We start from the raw sequence: 24,897 nt of genomic DNA, 5'->3' as shown, positions 1-24,897 counted from the left end.
CTTGGAGCCCAGTGTGGGGCTCGATCCCACGACCCTGGGATCATGACCTGAGCCTCAATGAAGAGTCGGACCCTCAACCGACAGAGCCTCCCAGGTGCCCCTCAACAAGTTTTCTTATTATACAGTAGGACTTATTAAAATCCCTCATAGATTCATTCAGAAAATTAGATGAGCTCCTATATGCTTGGTACAAACTAAGCTCTCAAATGCGCTGTATATTGATACATTTATATATATACATATATATTCCTGGACATCACATCTCATAACAGGTACCTACAGTTGCTTAACCCACTGCTAAAAAATGCATACAATCTGTGTCTGTTTCCTAGGTGAGCCTCCCTTTTTTCTTCTCTTTTTTACTTCTTCCTTTCTTCTGTCTTTCTGTCTCGGCCCTAACTTTGTGTTGCACTGTGGAACTCTCCGATACGTGGCTCTCAGGAAGCATTTCTGGCAGAGGAGAAGGGGTGCTATACCAGAGAACTTCCTGTTTGTCGAGAGCCGTTTCTGTATCTCAGCTGACACAGTGTGAGCTCTCTTGTGCCTGTTACCTCACATGGGGATGTTTTTTTCTCATTTATGTTCTTTACAGATCTTTCACTGAGTGCACTGTTACTTTTTACCATAGTTACCTGGAAACCACTTACCCCCTCTAGATAATTGAGAGCTGATTACAATTAAATTTGTTGTTTTTTTTTTTTTTTACTTCTAGTTTGTGATACAATGGGAAAACTTTGAGTTCGGATGTTTTTTGACTTAAAAACTAGAGCTGAATCATTGCTTCTTGATCCTGTTTTAACTTGACAGTTATTAGAAAAATCAGAGTGTGCTTATCTGTTTTTTGAGGTGTATGTCCAGACAGGGAAAAGCTAGAAAACCGTAGTTTGCAGAAATGACGGATTGATTTGTAATTATGCCATTTCTTTATTTGCAGGTAGGCGAAAACCGAGAGTACATCGGCCTCGTTCTCCGATATTGGAAGAAAAAGACATCCCGCCCCTTGAATTTCCCAAGTCCTCTGAGGATTTAATGGTGCCTAATGAGCATATAATGAATGTCATTGCCATTTATGAGGTACTGCGGAACTTTGGCACCGTTTTAAGGTTGTCTCCTTTTCGCTTTGAGGACTTCTGCGCGGCTTTGGTGAGTCAGGAGCAGTGCACGCTTATGGCGGAAATGCACGTCGTGCTCTTGAAAGCGGTTTTGCGCGAAGAGGACACTTCAAATACTACCTTCGGACCTGCTGATCTGAAAGACAGCGTTAATTCCACGCTCTATTTCATCGACGGGATGACGTGGCCGGAGGTGCTGCGGGTGTACTGTGAGAGCGATAAGGAGTACCATCACGTTCTTCCTTACCAAGAAGCAGAGGACTATCCCTATGGACCAGTAGAGAACAAGATCAAAGTTCTGCAGTTCTTAGTCGATCAGTTTCTTACCACCAATATTGCGCGGGAGGAGTTGATGTCTGAAGGGGTGATCCAGTATGACGACCACTGTCGGGTTTGCCACAAACTTGGGGATTTGCTTTGCTGCGAGACATGCTCGGCTGTGTACCATTTGGAATGTGTGAAGCCGCCTCTCGAGGAGGTGCCGGAGGACGAGTGGCAGTGTGAAGTCTGCGTAGCGCATAAGGTGCCTGGTGTGACCGACTGTGTCGCCGAAATCCAAAAAAACAAACCGTACATTCGACACGAACCTATTGGCTATGACCGAAGTCGAAGGAAATACTGGTTCCTAAACCGGAGACTCATAATGTAAGTGTGACGGTCTTAATTTTTGTGTGTGTTTAAAATCGAGCCAGTTTCCTTCCTGACTGAGAAAACCGAGCTTGGCCGCTGATGGAATATAAACCTTTGTGATCGAATAACGAGTTACGTAGTTAAGTAGTTTCTGACTTGAAGGAATACATACCTTATAACAGCTTTTTAAGTTGTAGGGAAAGAAGAGTGTACGAAAACATGCAAATTACACACCAGGGTATTAATTGCCTGGGATGGGAGATAGACTGTTACAAGGCAGATGCCACGGGGGGCCCTTCCCTGACTTTATTCCCTGCATCCCTGCAGCCTATCGTGAGGCGATCGCCACCCTTATTTTGGTGTTAGGATTTTCCTCTCGTTTCGGTTTCGCTACATCCATACGTAAAATGGACCGGCAAGAACCAACCAGCCGTCTGAGGAAAGATCGGTTTTGTCATCATTGGCCGTAGTCTCCCAGGAGGAGAGAAGCTCTACAGACTCATGGTCGCAGCCTGACTTCTGCTTTTCTGAGGGTTTTCAAGAGGCTCTTCCAGGCAGGTCAGGGGGAAGGACAGGAGACCGTCTGGGAAAGCAGAGCATTTACCTCGGTCACGTGTCGGGCAGGGTCGGAGTATGGACTTGGTTTTGACGTCTTGTAGAAATACGATCGGAGGGAGTGGGCTGCTTTGTATTTTCAGCTTCTGAAGTCTTCACAGCCTTCTTGCAGCTCTCAGAATTAGGTCAGATCTTATAAAACCAGTGGTGGGCTGAAAGGAACATCGAGCAGGGCTTGGAGAAGATAAGCAGGAACTTCCTCGGCGCCTGGGCAAGCCTTGCCAGGTAGAGGGAAGCGTCTCAGCCAGCCCCCCCGCCCCCGTTCACTTACGAAGATGGTACAGAGTAAACAGGTCCTCAGTTCTGTGCAGTCGTCGACTTGCAGTGTTGCTGTTGAGAAATGTGAATCTGTTCGTTGATTCTTTGTATGTTTCCTGTCGGGACTTACCTGGAAGCTTAGAATCTTCTCTTTGCTTGTAGCGTTTTGCAGTTTTAGAGTGATATGGCCTCGTATGAGTCTTTTTTTTATCCGCCGGGTGTTTGGTGGGCACTTTCAAATCTGGCAGTTGAGTCCTTCAGTTGAGAACTTGTCTTGAGAACTTCCTCCTCTCCTTTTCCCTGTTGTATTTATTTTGTGCTATTATTTTGTTGAACACTGGTCTTCCTGTTTTGGTCTTCTGATTTTCTTACCTTTTTCCTCCAGTTTTCCTCTTTGTCTTTTTTCTTCTTTGGGGTGGGAGGGAGGGAGGGAGGGAGGGAGGGAGTGAGTATATATGTGTGTTGTTCAGTTTTTCTGGAAGATTTCCCTATCTTAGTCTTTCAGCCCTACTATTTAGATTTTCTTTTTTTACTATCATATTTTTATTTTCTAAGAGCTCTTTTGTTCTTAGAATGTTCCTCCTTTAAAAAAGTAATAACGGGCACGCACCTGGGTGGTTCACTCAGTTGAGCGTCTCACTTCAGCTCGGGTCATGATCTCACGGTTCCTGAGTTTGAGCCCCTGCATCGGGCTTGCTGCTGTCAGCCCAGAGCCCACCTCAGATCCTCTGTCCGTCTCCCCTCTTTGCCCCTCCCCTGCTCATGCCCGCGCATGCTCACGTGCGCTCGCACATGCTCGCGCGCTCTCTCTCTCTCTCTCTCTCTCAGAAATAAACATTAAAAAGACCTATAAGATAGGAGTAATTATAAAAAAAAAAAAAAAAAGTAATAAAATCCTGGACACCTGGGTGGCTCAGTTGGTTAAGCACCCAACTTTTGTTTCAGCTCTGGTCATGATCTCACGGTTTGTGAGTTCGAGCCCGCTGTCGGGCTCCCAGGTGCCCCTAGTCAAATACAAAACTTTAAATATTATTGTTAGTGATACTTAAGTGTTGTCAATAATTTGAGTAAATTTTACATGTCTTTAAAAGTTAGATTATAATAAGACAATTTCAGTGTGATGCCCTCTTGTGGTAGATTATATGTGGACTCCTGGTGAAACTTGAAACCATGTGAATTATTCAGTTGACAGTATGTGGAGATTTGGTATATACTCTCCCTGGACGGTTAAAATGATAAATCAGTGGACTTACTGCCCAAGGGGAGCATACCTAAAGCAAAGTCTGGGGTAGTGAACCAATTTTTTAACGTTTATTTATTTTTGAGACAGAGAGACAGAGCATGAACGGGGGAGGGTCAGAGAGAGAGGGAGACACAGAACTGGAAGCAGGCTCCAGGCTCTGAGCCATCAGCCCAGAGCCCGACGCGGGGCTTGAACTCACGGTCCGTGAGATCGTGACCTGAGCTGAAGTCGGACGCTCAACCGACTGAGCCACCCAGGCGCCCCTGAACCAATTTTTAATTGCAGTGCTATCTTTCCTATAGGCCCAGAGCCTGCTTGGGATTCTCTCTCTCTGCCCCTCCCCTGCTTGTGCACATGTTCTCCCTCTCTGTCTTTCAAAAATAAATAAGTAAACTTTAAAAAAAGTAAAACTGTTTTTTGGGGGCACCTGGCCCTGCTTAGTCGGAGGAACATGCAACTCTTGATCTCGGGGTTGTGAGTTAGAGCCCCACGTTGGGGGTGGAGATTACTTAAATAAATAAATATACCTAAAAACTTTTTTTCATTTTCAAATGTACTAAATTATAATTTTAAACCTATATTGCTTTGCACCCATACCTCCCCGTTCTAGCTTGTAAGCCGCCTATTTCCTTGCTAGCTTAATGCCATCAAACCTGCATCGGTAAGCCTTCTGGCCGTGTCCAGTTCTGTATATCCCGCAGTCTCCTGGACACGTTCACACAGCAGGCACCTCAAACACAACATGTCCGAAACTGAACTCGTCACTTCCCCCGCATTACCTACCCTTCACCCATTGATCCTATCTGTAGTAAATGGGATCACCATTGCACCAGCTGCTCAAGCAAGAAACTCAGGAATAGGCTTTTGTTTTGTATTGTTTATTATACCTTTTAATTACTCCTTAAATTCTGAATCTGATTTTCTCCATTCTTGCTGCCCTTATCGTGACATAAGCCAACATCATCTGGATTGGACTCCTTTAGTAGTTGCCCCCGTGTGTAACTCCCCACTACCCAGTTCAAGTCTCTGTTCCATAGCTGGATGATTTCAGCAATTTGGATCAGGTCTCTTTCTCCCTCAAGTTGAAAAACCTTTCAGTTACCTCCATTTGCTCTTAACAGAAAGTTCAAATTCCCCCATTTGCTCTTAACAGAAAGTTCACAGTTCCCTAATTTCGTACATTTAATTCTCTTGCTCCCATTACCCCCCACCCAATAAATAAATAAATAAATAAATAAATAAATAAATAAATAAATAACAAACTAAAACATCCAGAAATCTTTTGGCTTATTCTCAAGTCTTGGCCTATATAGGCCCTTTCCTAGGGCTTTCTTTCCCTGAACCTCTTTCCCTCTTGCACCTTGAAAGATTTTTTTTTTTTTTTTTAAGTTTAAGATTTTTATTTTTGAGAGAGAGAGCGTGAGTGGGAGAAGGGCAGAGAGAGAGGGAGGGAGTGAGAATCCCAAGCAGGCTCTGCACTGTCAGTGCAGAGCCCGACTTGGGGCTTGAACCCACTAACTGCGAGATCATGAGTTGAGTCAAAAGCAAGTCGGATGCTCAACTGACTGAGTCACCCAGGCGCCCCTCCTTTATTTTTTTAAACATCCATCCCACTTGTAATTATTCGTTTTAAGGTAGATATCACATACTTCATGAGATGAAGAAAATAGTAGCAACTCTGCATTATTATACCCAGTCGACGCTGGCAGCATTCTAAGTGTTTTATGTGTTTGAACTCAGTCCTCACAACAACATTTTGATAGAAGTATTGCCACCCCATTTTTCAGACTGAAGTTGAGGCACAGAGAGGTTAAATAATGTATTCAATGTCGCACAACTAGTCATAAGTAGCAGAATCAGGATTCAGTCCCAGGTATTCTGGCTCCAGAATGTGTGCTCCTGATCTGCTCGGACTGCCTGACCTAGCTGGTGCTTTAACTGCTAAATCCCTAGCTGGGTTGGTTTCCTGCGGCTGCTATAACCAAGTACCACAAACTGGGTGACAGAAGTTTATTCTCTGGCAGTTGTGCCGGCTGGGAGTTTAAACTCAGGGTGGCAGTGGGGCCGTGTTCCCTTTGGAGGCCCTAGGAAAGAATCCATTCTTGCCTTTTCCAGCTTCTAGTGGCTCAAGTGTTCCTTGGCTCGTGAGCAACGTAATTCCAATCTTTGCTTACCTCTGTCTCTTCAAGGAAGCCGAAGCCTTTTCCGTCCAGTATCTCCAAGTTCCTCCAGCCTTTCCCCATCACCCAGTTCCAAAGCCATGTTCCCATTCTTAGGTGTTTTCAGAGGGCTCCATTTCCCCCGTACCGAAAGTTGAGTTTCCTAGGGTTGCCGTAACAAATCACCATACACGGAGTTGCTTCACACAACAGGAATTTGGTCTCTCACAGTTGTGAAGCCACAAGTCTGAAACCTCAGTGTCAGCAGGACTGGTTCTTTCTGGAGACTCTGAGGGAGACTGTTCCAAGCGCTAGTGGTCCCTGGCTGCCCTTGACATCTCTTGGCCTGTAGGCAGATGGATCATGCGAATCTCTGCCCGCACCTTCACATCACCTTTCCTGTGTGTCCCTGTGTCTTCTCTTCCACTTACAAGGATACCAGATTTAATCACATTGTATCTGCAAAGACCGTGTTTCCAAATAAGGTCACGTTCTAAGGTTTCGGATGGACATAAATTTTGGAGGGATGCCATTCAACCCACTACTACTGTTCCTTACTCTTAGTTTCTGTGGGTTTGTTTAAAAATGAAACTGGAGACTTATTGTTAGTCTTAACCTCCTCCTTGTCTTGCCTGAGTGAAAGCCAAACAGACTTTAACATGGAGACCTGTAATATTTATGTTTGCTCTTAATTATGTTTTTGGCAGACGTTTTCATTCCAACCTGTCTTCCCTGCCACCCTGTGAGCTCCTTTGAGCTGATTAGTGTCTTTAGGAAAGCCAGGCCAGTTTGGGTGTGCAGAAGGAACATTGTAGGCACTGTAGGGACAGAGCGTCAATAGAAACCACATTCTGACCCCCAAACTAAATATACATACACATCAGTGTATATTTATATAGGAAAGCTTTTGTCACTTTTGTAATTAGAACAAATAATTTTGATGATATAAACTCTGACAATGTGTGCCCAAGTCCTCAAGTATTGGGACAATTTGGCGGGGCACCTGGCTGGCTCAGTCAGTAGAGCATGTGACTTGTGATCTCAGGGTTGTGAGTTTAAGCCCTATGTTGGGTGTGGAAATGAAAAAAATAATAAAATAATAAAAATAAAATAAAATAAAATAAAGTAAAATAAAATAATGAAAATAAAACAATAAAAAAAAGCATTGGGACAACTTTTCACAAGGTGCCTGGCTGGCTCAGTCAGTAGAACACGTGACTCTTGATCTCAGGGTTGAGTTTGAGACCCTCCTTGGGCACAGACATTGCTTTAAAAAAAAAAAACAAAAACAGAACAGCTTTTCTTTGAAAACATTAGCAGTTATTGTTCACTGTTTTGTTACTTTATGCTTTTAACAAATTTATCCTTCTACAGCTTCAAGAAGAAAAAAGTTGTCAGTGTTGTGTATTACCTTTGATGAGCAGAATAAAAAAGTTACTGGGCACCACATTTGTAGAGGGACATTTAAGGGAAGAAAATCAGGGGAGTGAAGACTGGAAAATGTGCTGTAAAGAATGACTAAGGGCACCTGGGTGGCTCAGTTAAGCGTCTGACTCTTGGTCTTGGCTCAGGTCAGTATCTCATGGTTCATGAGTTCGAGCCCCACATTGGACACTATGCTGACAGTGCTTGAGATTCTCTGTCTCTTCCTCTCTTTCTGCCCCTCCCCCACACGTGCTGTCTCTCAAAATAAACTTAAAAAAAGAATGATTAAAGTATTTGAGCATGTTTGGCCTGAAGAGAAAAAACAGCAAAATTACAGATGTGAAAGATTTGAAGTGAAAGATTTGAAGGTCTGTGTGTGGAGGATATGTTAGTTTTATTTCACGTAACTCCAGCAGGCAGAACCAGGCCTAATTGGCAGAAATACCAGGTTTGTGTCATGACATTAAAAGGAAGAACTTTCTAAAAGGGCAATTCCAATCCAGAACGGACTGCTATATGAAGTAGTGAGTTCTCCTTTAAGATGAAACTTAAGATTAAAATTGAAATTATTCTTTGTTTAAATGGAAATTATGCAGGTGTCTGTATGGATTAAGTCAGCTATTAGGAACCTTTTTTCAGTAGTATGTGAGTTACTTGAAAAAATAGAATGTCCATTTAATTAAATTGGCTCCCATAGAACCCCATTTTCATGTGAAAATGAAATCATTTGAAATCTTATGCTTGTAAATTGTTTTCTAACCCCAAAATGTTTTTATACAGAATGTTTCTCTTGTTTCATTGAAACTGGTAGATATTTCTGAATAAAGAGGATAAAGCACATTGTAAAAGAAAGAATTTAACATCTTTATAACAGTGAAATCCTTAAGATTGATATTTTAGATAATAATCAGGCTGTCCTATAACTCTTACGCTCAAAGCTAAGTACTTTCTGATTTGATATTGTCACTTAATTAGAGTTTTGATACAGTATTGCCTTTTGAAAGCATTTTATTAGTCTTTTTGATTAGAGGACTCTGACATCTTTAACATTGTAAATTGGGATAAGATTGTTGTCATCACTCAGTCATGAGAAGTCAGTAAAAATACCCTTATAGAGCAGATTTAAAAAAAAATGATTTTCAGCAATTTTTTAGAAAGCTTCTAACAGAGCAATATACTAATTTCATATGTTAGCAGATGCTGATTTTAAAGAGCAAAGCAGGGGGTGCTTGGCTGGTTCAGTTGGAAGAGCATGCGACTCCATCTCAGGGCTATGAGTTTGAGCCCCAGGTTTGGGGTAGAGATTACTTAAATAAAACTTAAATGCTATCTCGCTTTGCTCTTTCTTTTTTTTTCTGTTAATGTTTGAAAAGTTTTGATATTCGATATCCATTTATTTATCCATGACTTGATATGTCCCGTCTTTCTTTAGAATTACTGGATGATTCATTCCTGGAATTCTGCTCAATTTTTATTTACTACCTTAATAGTAGTAATCATATTTTATATTTATTGATTACTAACAATGTGCCTGGGTACTACAATCTGTGCCTTATTACAACACCTCTAATTCTTATTGCTGACCCTGAAAATAGATACTGTTATTCCCATTTTAGCAGCTAGGTGAGGCTCAGAGAGGTGGTGTCTTTTTCATGGTCGCATATCTCATAAACGCCTGAACCCATTTTAAAGCCAGATCCTTCTTTAAAAAAAAAATTTTTTTTTAATGTTTATTTTTGAGAGGGAGGGAGGGGCAGAGAAGAGGAAGACCAGAACCGAAGCAGGCTCCAGGCTCTGAGCTGTCAGCACAGAGCCCCACGTGGGGCTCGAACACACAGATCATGAAATCATGAACTGAGCCGAAGTCAGATGCTCAACCATCTGAGCCACCCAGGCGCCCCTGAAGCCAAGTCTTTCTTGAAGCCTAGTTCTTTCAGCTTTGTGAGTTTGCTGTTGAGTAGACAGGAAAGTTAAACTCTCGGCAGGTACCTCACACATGCTCCTGGACTCCTTTCGAATGAGAGAATATCATCGCATGTATTTCTCATAGTCCCGTCGTAGGCCTGAATTTGCCTTGGGTTTGTAGTTAGTGGCCATCCCTGCTGGAGTCTACACCTCCGTTACGAGTGGGTGGGACCTTTGGAGAGATGTAGGCAGGGCTGGGGGCTGCTCCTCTTCTCCCCATTTTGAACTCGGTCCGTAAGAAGGGAAGAGACACGAGACATTATTGCTCATTGAGATCACTCTTCAAGGACCAGAATTTAGCAGAGCATTTATACCATGTTGATGGAAATGTTCTAAACTGGATTGTAGTGTCAACCTGCTCTAAGCATAGTTTAAATATTTCTGGTTAAAATTTCATTCGTATGGTTAGAGTGATGATATCAGAGTCGACTGAAGTAGAACCAAGACTGTCCTCCACCGAGCACTCCCACACTTTGAATTTTGAGGTCCTGTTTCTTTTTTCTCCCTTTTCAAGTTTTATTTATGTAAGTAATTTTTACATGCTATGTGGGGCTCGAACTCATGACCCCAAGATGAAGAGTTGCATGCTCCTTCCACTGAGCCAACCAGGTGCCCCTTGAGATTCTGTTTCTGTGTGTCATATTTTTAGATACCTTTCTCTGTTGCTATACTAATTCCTCTCTTCCCACTATTACAAATTATTTTTTTTCCTTTTTTTTTTTTTTTTTTTTGAGAGAGGGCGGGCAGGGGAGGGGGGAGGAGGGAGAGAGAATCCCAAGCAGGCTCCATGCCCAGTGTGGAGCCTAATGTGGGGCTCAATCTCACAACTGTGAGATAATGACCTGAGCTGAAATCAAGAGTCGGATACTTAACCGACGACTGAGCCACCCAGAGGCCCCACAGATTATTCTATCATAAGCTGCTGTGGGCTAGGAAATCCAAATACTTAGAGATTGCTCAACTAGAACAAAAGTAACCCGAGTTTGAATGAGACCGGAGGGGAGTTTTTATGAGCAGATATACTGAACACCTTAAAACGTGCAGTTTGTGTTACATATTTTAACTTTCATTGCGTAGATGGCAGCTGTCAAATCAGTGCCATTATAGCTAACATAGAAAGTGTTTTTGTTCTTCTTTTAAACAGAGAAGAAGATACAGAAAATGAAAATGAGAAGAAAATTTGGTACTACAGCACAAAGGTCCAACTTGCAGAATTAATTGACTGTCTAGATAAAGATTACTGGGAGGCAGAACTCTGCAAAATTCTGGAAGAAATGCGTGAAGAAATCCACCGACACATGGACATAACTGAAGACTTGACCAATAAGGCTCGGGGCAGTAACAAATCTTTTCTGGCGGCAGCTAATGGTAAGAGGGAAATCTTCTCATTTTACTTGTTACTAAATTTGAGATAAATTCTTGGTATTAAGTCACTACAAAATTTGAAGATACTAACATTTCAAATATGTATATTTCAATTCCCAATACTTTCATTTTCCCAAGAGAATCTTGTTCATCCCAGCATACATTAGGGATGCTATGCATTTTAGCATTTTGTATATTGCCTCGGTCATTACTAATATTTCCCCAACTGTTTTCTTTATTTATTTTTTTTTTAATTTTTTTTTTTTTAATGTTTATTTATTTTTGAGACAGAGAGAGACAGAGCATGAACAGGGGAGGGTCAGAGAAAGGGAGACACAGAATCCGAAACAGGCTCCAGGCTCTGAGCTGTCAGCACAGAGCCCGACGCGGGGCTCGAACTCACAGACCGTGAGATCATGACCTGAGCCAAAGTCGGACGCTTAACCGACTGAGCCACCCAGGCGCCCCCCAACTGTTTTCTTTAATTCAAGTTACCTTATTATTAGGAACCCTATTTTTAATTATGAGAAATAGTATTCTTTTAAAATTTAGTCTTTGCTTTCTTTTTTATTTTAAGTAAAACTTAATTTTAGAATAGTTTTATAGTTACGGAAAAGTTGCTAAGGTAGAACAGTGTTCCATATAGTCTGCACCAGGTTTCCCCTGTTAGTAATGTAGTTAGTGTGACACATTTGTCATAAGTAGTGAACCAATATTAATACATTATAATACCTGAACTCTATACTTTATTCATATTTCCTTATTTTTACTGACATCCTTTTTCTGTCTCATGGTCGCATCCAGAACACCACATTGCATTTACTTATCATGTCTCTTAAGGCTCCTCTAGACTGTCACAGTTTCTCAGACTTCTTATTTATTTATTTATTTATTTATTTATTTATTTATTAAAAAAAATTTTTTTTAACCTTTATTTATTTTTGAGACAGAGAGAGACAGAGCATGAACGGGGGAGGGTCAGAGAGAGGGAGACACAGAATCGGAAACAGGCTCCAGGCTCTGAGCCATCAGCCCAGAGCCTGACGCGGGGCTCGAACTCACGGACCGCGAGATCGTGACCTGGCTGAAGTCGGACGCTTAACCGACTGCGCCACCCAGGCACCCCCAAAAAAATTTTAAATCAACACTCCGTCCAAGCCTTTTAATTTTTTTTAAAATTTTTTTAACGTTTATTTATTTTTGAGACAGAGACAGAGCATGAACAGGGGAGGGGCAGAGAGAGAGGGAGACACAGAATCTGAAACAGGCTTCAGGCTTTGAGCTGTCAGCACAGAGCCTGACGTGGGGCTCAAACTCACGGACTGCGAGATCACGACCTGAGCCGAAGTCGGACGCTTAACCGACTGAGCCACCCAGGCGCCCCATCTCAGACTTCTTATTTTTGATGACCTTGACAGTTTTGACGGGTACTGGTCAGGTATTTAGTAGAATGCCCTCTGTCTGGATTTGTCTCATGTTCTTCTCCCAACTGAGATTATGGATTTGGGGAGGAAGACTACAGAGGTGAAAAGTGCCATTCTTATCATCATACCAAGATTATGTGCCGTCATCGTGACTTATCACTGATCATGTTAACCTGGCTCAGGTAGCGTTTGTCAAGTTTCTCCACTATAAAATTACTCCTTCTACCCATGCTGTGCTTTGGGGAAGAAAGTCACTACGCACAGCCCACACTCAGGGAGGGGAGAGTTAGGCTCTCCCTCCTGGAGGTAGTGGCTATCTACATAAATTATTTGGGATTTTTCTGTTCTTCAGGAAACAGGAGATTTGTCTGTTCTTCTAGTTTATTATTCAGTCATTTATTTATATCACTGTGGACTCATGGATATTTACCTTATCGCTCGGGTTACACTTCAATACCTAATTTACCTTGGGTTACCTTGGATTATGGATATTTACTTTATAGTTTGGGTTATATTTCAATACCTAATTTACTTTCTTGCTCAACTTCTTGCTTTGTAAAAGATAATAAATACTTATGATTTTTTTTAAAAAGTTCAAATAGTATAAAAGGGTATACAGTGAAAAGTGAATCTCCTTCATAATCCCGTTTCACCTTACTTTTTTTCCAGACACGCTATTATTGCCATTTTTTAAAATCCTGCCAGATATACTCTGCATGTTTAATAAGTATCACCTGTGTTTTCTAATAGTGCATTTTAATCTTAGATAAAATGATTAAGACTTTGAAAGTACACTTGAACTGCCTGGCTCTGTCCTTCTATATATGTTATCTGCTATACATATAATCCTATTAATTTTCCCATTCTCCATTTACTGAAAAATTTCCCCATTTTCTATTTGCTTAAAGTAGAATGTTTATATTTAATAAATATATCTACTTAAGCTATATCGGAGCCTGTTCCTACATGCTCTGCGTCTGTAGTGCCTTTAATTCATGTGTATTTTTTGAGAATGCTATAGTCATACTGTTATATATAAATACTGTTGCATACAAATATACTTCGTCTTCAGAAACTAGCAGACTGATTACCAAGGATTGTGTTTATTCATATCTGGTGGTAGGAAGTATTTTTCTGTTACATCTGTTTAGAAAAATATGTAACATTTTCATCAGATAAGTTTTAGTTGTCAGAATTCTTTGGGGAGGTTGTATCCCCTTCTTACTATTTTCTCTCCATACAGTAGATCAAATAATAAGAAATTTTATTACTTTCAGTCAGGCTATATCCCTCTTAGTTTTCTTTCATGAATCATGGCATTAAAATCGGCAAATCTCAGGGCGCCTGGGTGGCTCAGTTGGTTGAGTGTCCGACTTTGGCTCAGGTCGTGATCTCATGGTTGGTTCATGGGTTCGAGCCCCGTGTCGGGCTCTGTGCTGACAGCTCAGAGCCTGGAGCCTGCTTCAGATTCTGTGTCTTCCTTGCTCTCTGCCCCCCCCCCCACCCCCACTCGCACGTGTGCTCTCTCCCTCTCAAAAGTAAGAAAAAAAAAAATTAAAAAAATCGACAAATTCCTTTTTATTCTTGCATTCTCAGCTTTTAGTACGATAATAAAGAACTGTCCAGTCCCTTAAAAAGCAATGTTAAGTGTGTTTTTATCAAATATGTTAAATTAGAAATATTTTCTAGAGTGAGCTTGCCTATTCACAAAATTATGTACATAATATCATCTTAACTAATGAACAAAACCAAAATAAGATGTATAATTAAAATGTTTAGTGGTCTGACTTAGGGGAATGTGAAAAACTAAAAGTGTCCAATACAGAGGAATTAGTTAGTTCCATTATGGATTATCATGTGGTAGAACACTAGAGAATTGGAGAATTATGTAAGATACCATGCAAAAACAGTGCCTGGGGGGCGCCTGGGTGGCGCAGTCGGTTAAGCGTCCGACTTCAGCCAGGTCACGATCTCGCGGTCTGTGAGTTCGAGCCCCGCGTCGGGCTCTGGGCTGATGGCTCGGAGCCTGGAGCCTGTTTCCGATTCTGTGTCTCCCTCTCTCTCTGCCCCTCCCCCGTTCATGCTCTGTCTCTCTCTGTCCCAAAAATAAATAAACGTTGAAAAAAAAAATTAAAAAAAAAAAAAAACAAAACAGTGCCTGGGTCATTGAGGTACTTAAATTCTTCTTCTCTAAAAAAATTCTTTTTCTCTAACTAGGTAATAGACCAGCTTTTATCAAAAAATAACCAACTAGCATAGAATGATTATAGTTGGTATTCTATTTATATTTTTCAAATTTCCTACAATGAGCATGTTATATTTCAGTGTAATTCAGCATGTAGTGTACTTTTTGTTATTAAAAAATTTTTTTTAATGTTTCTTTATTTTTGAGAGAGAGAGAGAGAGAGAGAGAGAGAGAGCGTGCAAACACTAGTGGGGGAGGAGCTGAGAGAGAGGGAGACACAGAATCCGAAGCAAGCTCCCGGCTCGAGCTGTCAGCACAGAGACTGACGCGGGGCTTGAACTCATAAACCTCTAGATCATGACCTGAGTTTAACCGACTCAGCTTCCCAGGTGCCCCAAGAGTCAGATGCTTAACCGACTGAGCCATCCAGGTGCCCCTACCATATATTTTCTAGAAGTGAAGATTACCCCATTGGTTGTGTTCTATGGGCATCAATATCGTATTGGTAATCTTGATCCTTATTTCTTAGTTCTGGTGTTTTGACATATGTAACTTTAATAACTTGTATTGAAACTCTTGAGTGACATTTGTAGTACTTTTTCTATATTTGGTATACCTGGAAACAAAATTTTTTGTTTTTATTATAGAAGAAATTTTGGAATCCATAAGAGCCAAAAAAGGAGACATTGATATTGTTAAAAGCCCAGAAGAAATAGAAAAGGACAAGAATGAGACTGAGAATAATACCTCCAAAGATGCTGAGAAAAGCAGAGAGGAGTTTGAAGACCAGTCCCTTGAAAAAGATGGTGATGACAAAGCACCAGATGATGATCCTGAGCAAGGAAAATCCGAGGGTAAAAAAATTACTTGGCTAGAAAATAGTATTTCATCAGTGTTATTTATGAAACCTCCAATTTTGCTTTCAAAATGAAAATGAATCCTTTTTTTTATTACTAATACCTCTATAATTTTATATTTCTAAAGAAATTAGGATATCCTTTCCTCTTGTAACATGTATAATCATTGTAATGAGTTTTATGTATTGGTAGATTTGCTATAATATACCCATATCTCTATTTATACTTCCTAATAAGATACCCTTTCCCTGTAAGATTTGTTGGTGAAAAAAATCACTATTTTTATACCAGAATATACACTTTTGTATGTGTTACGTTCATTTTTATATTAATTACTTAAACGTTCTTAATATTTTAAATACTCTTTGGATTACCTACTGCAAAAATATCCCAAAATCTAATTGCTTCAAAATGGCCATCAAATAAAAGCAGGTTTTCTTGGTGATCATTCATTTTTAGTAGTTGATTGAATGTGGCCATTTGTCCTAGAGCAATTTAAAGGATATCTTTAAAGTTTTGTTGTGCATTTTACTGTAGAGCCAACAGAAGTTGGGGATAAAGGTAACTCTGTGTCAGCAAATCTTGGCGACAACACAACAAATGCTTCTCCAGAAGAGACTAGTCCCTCTGAAGGGAGGAGTCCCGTGGGGTGTCTCTCAGAAACCCATGATAGCAGCAACATGGCAGAGAAGAAGGTGGCATCTGAGCTCCCCCAGGACGTGCCAGGTACAGAGGGCAGTGTATCAATGCCTCTGTAATGGGGGGAATCCTTCCCTTTGGTAGTAAGAGCTGAATGTCACCTGGAATTTTAAAGTATGTGTTCATTCATGCTGCTTGCTTACATAAGTGCCATCCCTGATTGCTAAATTGTCACCTAACATTCGGAGTTTGACACATTCTTGCAGTTAGTGCTTGAAACTCATCATAATCTTCATGCTTTTTTAAGTTCATTTAGCTGGTTTTGACTAATAGACTTATTTGTATATTTTATCACCAGATCATAGTGGCAGACATTTTGGTTTTAAGTACTTACATACTAATGGCTCAGTGTTGAATGATTTGACCATTCCAATTCTGTACGTACTAACAAATTAATTTTATGTTTGCATGTGCTTGTGTGGTTTTTTTTAAACATTTCAAACCATGATGTTATGATAGAAAACCATTGTCACAAAACATTTTGTGCAAGATGTATTTTGAAATGTAAATTAACCAATAATCCATATTTTAAGCTTTTCTAAAATTAAAATTATACTTGAAGTAAGTTTTATCACACACGAAGGATGTCATTATACCTTTCATTTTGCCTTGTTTTTAAATGAGAAAGAATTTTTATTATAGGAACTGTGTATTTTTTTAAAAAGCAAACTAAAAAATTCAGATGAGTAAAACAAAATAAACACTGGTAATCCTACCAGAAATTAAGAATTGTAGCTAATACCTTGATGGAAATCCTTAATGATTTTTTTCTGTATATTATAAGAATATCACATATTTTCCAACTTGCGGTACTTTCGTTGCTACATTTCGTACTGGGGATGTGATTCTGATGTGTTGGGAGGAAGATAGCATTAGCAGTTGGAAGATTTGATTCTAGATCTGCTTCTGTCATTAAGTCAATGTTATTTAATCTTGCAAGGCCTCAGTGTTCCTGTTCTGTTAACTTGAAGGATTTTGATGATCAACAGTGCTTGTGTGACTGCTCTCAACTGAGTGTCTATAAACAGTAAACTGTTGCTGAAAACACCAGTGTAACATTAGGTTACATGCAGTGATGTGTGTGGAGGGTCCCGAAGAATCACAATAATAAGCTCACCATGTTTTATGCTAATGAGAGACTGGTCACTAAGATGAAGAAAAGTCTGGAAACTGCTATCTGGTGAAATGAATACAGAAACAAATTAAAAAAAAAAACAACTTTTTTTTTAATGAAAAAACTTTTTTTTAATGTTTATTTATTTTTGACAGAGAGAGAGAGAGAGAGAGAGAGCGCGCGCATGAGCAGGGGAGGGGCAGAGAGAAAGGGAGACACAGAATCCAAAGCGGGCTCCAGGCTCTGAGCTGTCAACACAGAGCCTGACGCGGGGCTCAAATTCTCAGACTGCCAGTCATGACCTGAGCTGAAGTTGGGACTCTTAACCGACTGAGCCGCCCAGGCTCCCACAAATTTTTGAGCCTAGAAAAGAATAGACTTGCTATCAAGGGGAAGGTGGGATGAAAATTCTATAATTGTCTACTGACAGGTTAGTTGGGGGAGGGGGAGATTAGACTTATGTTTGAAATGTTGGGTATTATGTCAAATAAGTAGGAATAAGAGTGAAGACTATTGTGACTGAATGCTAACAACTTCTTTCAAATTACAGCTGTTTAGAGAATAATAAATTCCCTTTCACTAGATGCATTTAGTAAATACCTATCAGATCGTTTCAGTGAGAGTCCTTTATTGAATGGACTGGAGACCCAGAGATTTAGAATTCAATTTATAATTTTATGGTTAGATCTCTAGGTCCTAATTAAAATATTGCATTATTAAGACATTAACACCTTCATAAGTCAGAATTTGAAAGTAGAGTACTAGGCCCAAAATAATTTGGTGAACAAAATTCCATTTTTATTAGAATTGTGATTATATCCTTAGTAAATACTTCTTAAAATATTTGTCTTTTTAGATTAATAGTTAATTAAGTCTTAGTCTTATAGTGGGTTCATATACTAGTTAGTTGTTTGGTTTTTAAACCAAACAGAGTTAACAACTTTGCATAGATTTTAGCAGATATTTGCTTTTTAAGTTATTTATTACCAGCTTATTAATTTCTCTGAGATACTTGTTTTTAAAAAAATTTTTTTAGGGGCGCCTGGGTGGCTCAGTCGGTTAAGCGTCCGACTTCGGCTCAGGTCATGATCTCGCGGTTCATGAGTTCAAGCCCCGCATCGGGCTCTGTGGTGACCGCTCACAGCTCGGATCCTGGAGCCTGCTTCAGATTCTGTGTCCCCCTCTCTATCTTCCCCACCTCTGCTTGTGCTCTCTCTCCCTCTCTGTCTTTAAAAATAAATAAACATAATTTTTTTAAATTTTTTAATGTTTATTTATTTTTGAGAGAGAGAGTGTTAGTGGGGGGAGGGGGGAGAGGGACAGAGAGAGCGGGAGATGCAGAATCCAAAGCAGGCTCCAGGTTCTGAGCTGTCAGCACAGAGCCTGATGCAGGGCTCGTGAGATCATGACCTGAGCCGAAGTCAGACGCTTAACCAACTGAGCCACCAAGGCACCCCTGTTATTTTTGTTATTAGAATGGTTTAAAGGGAGATACTCTTATCTTAGTATCTGACTTAACACTTTTAAAGGGCACCAAGTGAAATAATATATATAAAAGACTTAGCATAGTATCTGACGCATGTTAACTGCTTAATAAATGTTGGATACTGTCCTTATTGCTGTATAGTCAGCTCTTTGAAAGAGTGAGAAAGCCCAGCAAGTAAAAAAATAATAAAATGGGTGAGCTGAATTATACATTTACTGATTCACTAGTAGTTAACATAATTCTTCTAAATGAGATCCTTTGTATTTAAACTTTGTATTCAAGTGGTTTTCTTCATGCGTAGTCATGAAAAATTGATTTAGATGAGAACCCGAATAAGAAGTGTTAAGAAAGCTAGAATGGGAGCAAATAGCAATTGTCAGTAGTTGTGATCAGAGTGGATTGGGGCCGTTAGCAGGATCAGAGTGCTAGAAGCTGAAGATGCTGTAAATTTGAAACCTGACCATTTAGTAAATCATAGTTCTTTTCTTGACTAGACTAATAAATGAAACCAAGCCTAGAAACCTGATAGTCTCATACTTACTTCCAAAACAGTGTGAAGCATTTTTAAAGATACTGATTAAACATACCACACCAGTCTTTAAAGAGGAATTTGATACATTTAAAGTAGATAAAAACGTTTTGGTAGGTCCCTGACTGTAAAACTTAATGACACTAGTGACCGAAATGGACAAAGTCAAGGCCCTTGAGGACTTTACTTTCTAATGGGCAGTAGACAGGCCTAATAGTAGAGTTCTGACCCTCGGAGAAGACTAGAACGTGTCTCTCTGCTTCCTTCTGTTTCTCTTTCTCTATGAGCTCATTTATTCAACAAATATTTGTTGAGTGTAATGGTGCCTGGCAGTGTGCTAGGTACCTTGTGGTGTCCCCGGACCAATTTCTGTTACCATTCTTGACCACTCTGTGGTCAGTAGATGAGATGTGGTATCACAAGAACTAGAGAGGGGGGTTATTCTAGGTGGATGAAAAATAACAACTGATAGAAGGCATCTCACAGGGTTTTCTTTTCTAAATCTTCAGAATGTATTTAGACACCTAATTTAACGACTAAAGTTTATCAGTAGAAGACTGTCAGATTGGCAAGTGTTCAGTATGGAAAGATATATTATGATAAACTTTTTCATTAAAGTATAGCACTTGGTTAAGTAATATTCAGTAAATAGCTTGATAGATATTTACAGATATCTACACAGGTGGAACACACCTGTGTAACCACATCATTTCCCTCTTAGCCGCCACTGCCCTCACTCCCACAAAAGTACTTACCATCTTGACTTCTATAAACACCAATTAGGGGGGGCGCCTGGGTGGCTCAGTCGGTTGAGCGTCCGACTTCAGCTCAGGTCACGATCTCGCAGTCCGTGAGTTCGAGCCCCGCGTCGGGCTCTGGGCTGACGGCTCAGAGCCTGGAGCCTGTTTTGGATTCTGTGTCTCCCTCTCTCTGACCCACCCCCATTCATGCTCTGTCTCTCTCTGTCTCAAAAATAAATAAAGGTTAAAAAAAAAATAAAAAAAAAAAACACCAATTAGGATTACCTTTAAAAAAATAGTATCATACAGTATATACTTTTTGATGTCCAATTTTTTTGCCTCCACAATATGTGTGAGCCATCCAAATGTTGCTTGTAATAGTAGTACATTCCTTTTTATTGCAGTATAGTATTCTATGATAGAGATAGATGGCAATTAATTATTAATTTATTATTCATTTTCTGAGTTGATGGGCATTTGAATGGTTTCCAGTTTGGGACCATTGTGAGTAATGCTACTATGAATATTTTTTTGCATGTTTTTTATGCTCATATCTGTACCTTTCTAGAGATATGAATCTAGTTGTGGATTTCCTGGGCCATTCATTTTACGTATGCTCATCTGTAATAGGTGCTGCTGGTTTTCCAAAGTGGTTGTACAAGTTTACCCTTCTATCAGTAGTCTACAAGAGTTCTAGCTCCTCTACATCCTTGTTAACACTTGGTATCATCAGTATCATTCTTCTTTCTTTTCCCCTTTATTTTATCCGTTCTGATGGCAATGTAGGGATATCTTTTGGTGGTTTGGACTTGCAATTCCCTGGGGACTAAAGATGTTGAGCACCTTTTCATGTATACGAAATATATGTGTATATATAGGTCATTTGGTTAACCCTCTTTTGTAAAGTACCTGTTAGTTCCTTTGTTTTCTATTATGTGGTCTCTTTTTCGTTTGTGGTTGTTTCATGGCAGAGGGTTAAATCCAGTCCCTCTGCTCCATCTGGAAGCAGAAATTCCTACGTTGATTCTGTAAGTGTTAACCCAGTCTCCTATTCCTGGAATAAATACCATTTGGTTGTGGTATATTTTCATTCTTATATATTGTTGCATCCAGTTCGTTAATATTTTATTTAGGAGTTTGCACTGATACGTGAGATTGACTTGTAATTTTCCTTTTCTGTTAATGTCCATGTCCGGCTTTGGTGTCCAGATTATGCTGGCCTCACAAAATGAGTTGGGGCTAGTTCCCACTTTTTCTGTTGTCTGCAGGAGTTTCTGTGAGTTGGTATTATTTATTACTTAAATAAAGGGCTTTTTATTTTTTTCATGAAGCTACTTGGTCCTGGAGCTTTTTTCAAATTATTATTATTTTTAATGTTTATTTTTGAGAGAGAGAGAGCGTGAGCAGGGAAGGGGAGACAGAGGGAGACACAGAATCTGAAACATGCTCCAGGCCCTGAGCTGTCAGCACAGAGCCTGACACGGAGCTCGAACCCACCAACCGTGAGATCATGACCTGAGCTGAAGTCAGACGCTTAATCAACTGAGGCACCCAGGCACCCGGGCCCTGGGGTTTTTATTGTGGGAAAGATTAATTTTAGATTTGATTTCTTTGATGGTTAGTGGGCTATTCATATTTTCTGTTGTTTTATGTCAGGTTTAGTAAGTTGCATTTTTCTAGGAATCTACCTATTTTGCTTAAATTTTAAATTTTATTGGCATAATAACATCCTGTTTCTTTGATGTCTGCAGGGATCTATAGTGATGTTCTCTTTTTTTTCAGTCCAGAAATTGGTTATTTGTTTTCTTTTTAATCATCTCACAAAACTTTGTTAAATCTCACAAAACTGTTAACACCTTTTATTAGTCTTTAAAAAAAATATCTTTTGGCTTTGTTGATCCTTTTTTGATTCTGTGTTTATTCCAGTTTATTTCTGATCCTGTCTTTATTATTTCCTTTGCATCTTTGTGGTGGTTTTTTTTTTTAACTGCTCCTGTTTTTTAAAAAACTTTATTGAACTATAATTGGCATACAAAAAGTTGTACATATTTAATGTATACTCGATGAGTTTGGAGATAAATATACACTCAGGAAACCATCACCACGATCTGTGACAAACATATTCATCACCTGGCTTTTTTCCCCTGCTTTTAAAATTTTTAAATTTTTATCATTTTTGTGGGTTGCACTTATTTTTTTTTTTTAGTTTATTTATTATTTTGAGAGAAAGAGAGCGCACACACAAAAGTGAGAGAGGGGCAGAAAGAGAGGGAGAGAGAGGATCCCAGGCAGGCTCTGCACTGGCAGCATGGAGCCTGATGCAGGACTCAAACTCACAAACCTTGAGATCATGACCTGAGCCACCCAGGTGCCCTTTGTTGGTTGCATTAAAACAAAACAAAACCTCCTCAAAAGAGTATCCTAGTTGATACTAATTATCCTTCTACATTCAAAAAAAATTTTATTTATCTATCTATTTATTTATTTATTTATTTATTTATTTATTTATTTTGAGAGAGAGAGAGAGAGAGAGAGGGAGCAGGGGAGGGGCAAAGAGAGCAAGAATCCCAAGCAGTGTATAGCCCAACGTGGGGCTTGAACTTACAAACTCTGAGATCATGTTCTGAGCCAAAATCAAGAGTTGGATGCTTAACCAACTGAACTACTCAGGCGCCCCCCATCCTTCTGCATTTAGATGAAAATATTATTTCTCTCTTGGCTCTTCAAGATAGGTGCTTTATGATTTTTAGTTTTTATTTATTTTTTCTATTTCTATTTTTATTATGTTTTTCTATTCCGCTGTCAAGGCTGTAAGTTTCCTTTTTGTGCTGTTGTAGCTGCATCCCACAAATATTATATTGTCTTTGTCATTGAGTTTAAACTATTTTCTAATTTTCATTATGATATAGTTTTCTCCCCCCCTGCCCCTTCTGATTATCGTTTTGTTACTGATTTTTAGCTTACCCACTGTAATCAGAGAAATTGTTGAGGCTTTTTTTAATGTTTCAGTATTTGGTTAATGTTGACAAGTGTCTCACGCACGCTTGAAGAGAATATATGTGTTTTAGTTGGGTGCAGTATTGGACAATCAGGTCAAGGTTTATTTTTTTATTTTTTTTATTTTTTAGAGAAAGAGAGCACGAGCGGGGGAGGGGGGAGAGGGGCGGAGGGGTGGGGGGGGCAGAGGGAGAGAGAGAGAGGGAGACAGAGAGAGAGAGAGGGAGACAGGGAGGGAGAGAGAGAGAGAGGGAAGGAGGGAGAGAGAGGGAGGCAGAGAGAGAGAGAGGGAGGCAGAGAGAGAGAGAGGGAGGCAGAGAGAGAGAGAGGGAGGGAGAGAGAGCGAGAGAGAGAGAGAGAGAGAGAGAGAGAGAGGGAGGGAGAGAGAGGGAGAGAGAGAGAGAGAGAGAGAGAGAGAGAGAGAGAGAGAGAGAGAGAATATGAATCTTAAGCAGGCTCCACGCCCAGCCTAGAGCCCAGTGCTGGGCTATATCCCACCGCTCTGGGATCATGACTCAAGCCAAAATCAAGAATCAGACGCTCAACCGACTGAGCTACCCAGGTGCCCCTGGGTCAAGGTTTTTAATTGTGTCGTTCAAATCTATATCCTTCCTAGTATTTGTTTTCCTTCTCTGTGAGATATTTTATTTTATTTTTTTTTATATATATGAAATTTATTGACAAATTGGTTTCCATACAACACCCAGTGCTCATCCCAAAAGGTGCCCTCCTCAATACCCATCACCCACCCTCCCCTCCCTCCCACCCCCCATCAACCCTCAGTTTGTTCTGTGAGATATTTTAAAATTACTTCTAACAGTTTACTGTGGAGTTTCTTTTTGTCAGTTTTTGCATTACATAGTTTGAGGCTGTGTAATTAGGTGCACATAATCTTTATATTTCTTGTTCAGTTAACTTTCTCATTGTAAAATAATCCTTTATCTTTAATAACATTTCTAAGCTACCATAGCCTGCTTTTGGTTAGTGTTTATATTGTATATCTTTTCTGGAATAGAAAGGCATTTTTTTTTTATTTTTAAAAAAAATTTTTTTTTTCAACGTTTTATTTATTTTTGGGACAGAGAGAGACAGAGCATGAACGGGGGAGGGGCAGAGAGAGAGGGAGACACAGAATCGGAAACAGGCTCCAGGCTCCGAGCCATCAGCCCAGAGCCTGATGCGGGGCTCGAACTCATGGACCGCGAGATCGTGACCTGGCTGAAGTCGGACGCTTAACCGACTGCGCCACCCAGGCGCCCCTAGAAAGGCATTTTTTAAATAATGTGAGAATTTAAATTTCCTTAGAAATATATCCAGAATCTCTTGAGAAAGACATGTACTTTAGAATTTCTTTAGAAGTAAATGTGTATTGGAGCGCCTGGCTGGCTCAGTTGGTAGAGCATCTGACTCTTGGGATTATGGGTTTGAGCCCTGTGTTAGATATAGCTTAAAAATTTTTTTAAAGCCTTAAAAAAAAGAAAAGAGTTAAATGTATAGTATTTCAAGCTGTATTTTGACATAAAGTCTTGTCAGAGAGTACTGTCATTTTTCTGTAATATGATTAATGAATTTACGCAAAGGAAACATTACAAATTTATGGTCTAAAAATCTGTGGGAGTGGGAACATGAGAAAAGTGGGCAGGTTTCATGATGTCATATTAGGTACGATCAGTGATCAGAAAGATTTTATGTGGCTAAGATTGAAGATTAAGCTGAAAAGTTGGCAGCCATATTTTGGGCAAGGTTGGTAGCCATCACTTAAAAAAATTAATCTCTTAATATACCTATTCCTTAGATTTTTTTCTTGCATGTGTGTTCCAGACGTTTCACTTTAGTTCATGAAAATACTTATGTTGCCAAAAACAACCCCATGTAGCAAGTATGTTATTTAGTATAACTTCGTTATAGTTAACAAAGGCTCAATTTAGGAATTACACTTTTTTCCTGGATTTTAGATGAGAAACTTTTTGTACCAGAATGTTGAGTTTTAAATTCATAAGTGGAGAGAGAAGGACACATAACTTTCTAACATTTTAAACTCAAATCCACTTTGAGTGTTTGTATTCAAACATAATGCATACAGTATCTGTCATG

At 39.7% G+C, this 24,897-nt stretch overlaps 1 protein-coding gene across 9 annotated transcripts in view; it reads left to right on the top strand.

The window, feature by feature from the left end:
- BPTF (bromodomain PHD finger transcription factor) overlaps nt 1-24,897 on the top strand; it is a 150,489-nt gene that overhangs the window by 39,233 nt on the left and 86,359 nt on the right. For 7 of the 9 annotated variants that reach the window (XM_030296332.1, XM_030296331.1, XM_030296330.1 and 4 more), the window contains exons 2-5: nt 935-1,757; nt 10,552-10,775; nt 15,029-15,235; nt 15,776-15,964. In XM_030296332.1, the coding sequence (XP_030152192.1) occupies nt 935-1,757; nt 10,552-10,775; nt 15,029-15,235; nt 15,776-15,964 (1,443 nt within the window). The remainder of the gene's footprint in view (nt 1-934; nt 1,758-10,551; nt 10,776-15,028; nt 15,236-15,775; nt 15,965-24,897) is intronic. The other 2 variants (XM_030296337.1, XM_030296336.1) reach the window with 1 other exon arrangement.

Source organism: Lynx canadensis, chromosome E1 (genome assembly GCF_007474595.2).
Source record: "Lynx canadensis isolate LIC74 chromosome E1, mLynCan4.pri.v2, whole genome shotgun sequence".
Taxonomy (NCBI): domain Eukaryota; kingdom Metazoa; phylum Chordata; class Mammalia; order Carnivora; family Felidae; genus Lynx; species Lynx canadensis.
This window is presented reverse-complemented; position numbering and strand designations above follow the sequence as displayed.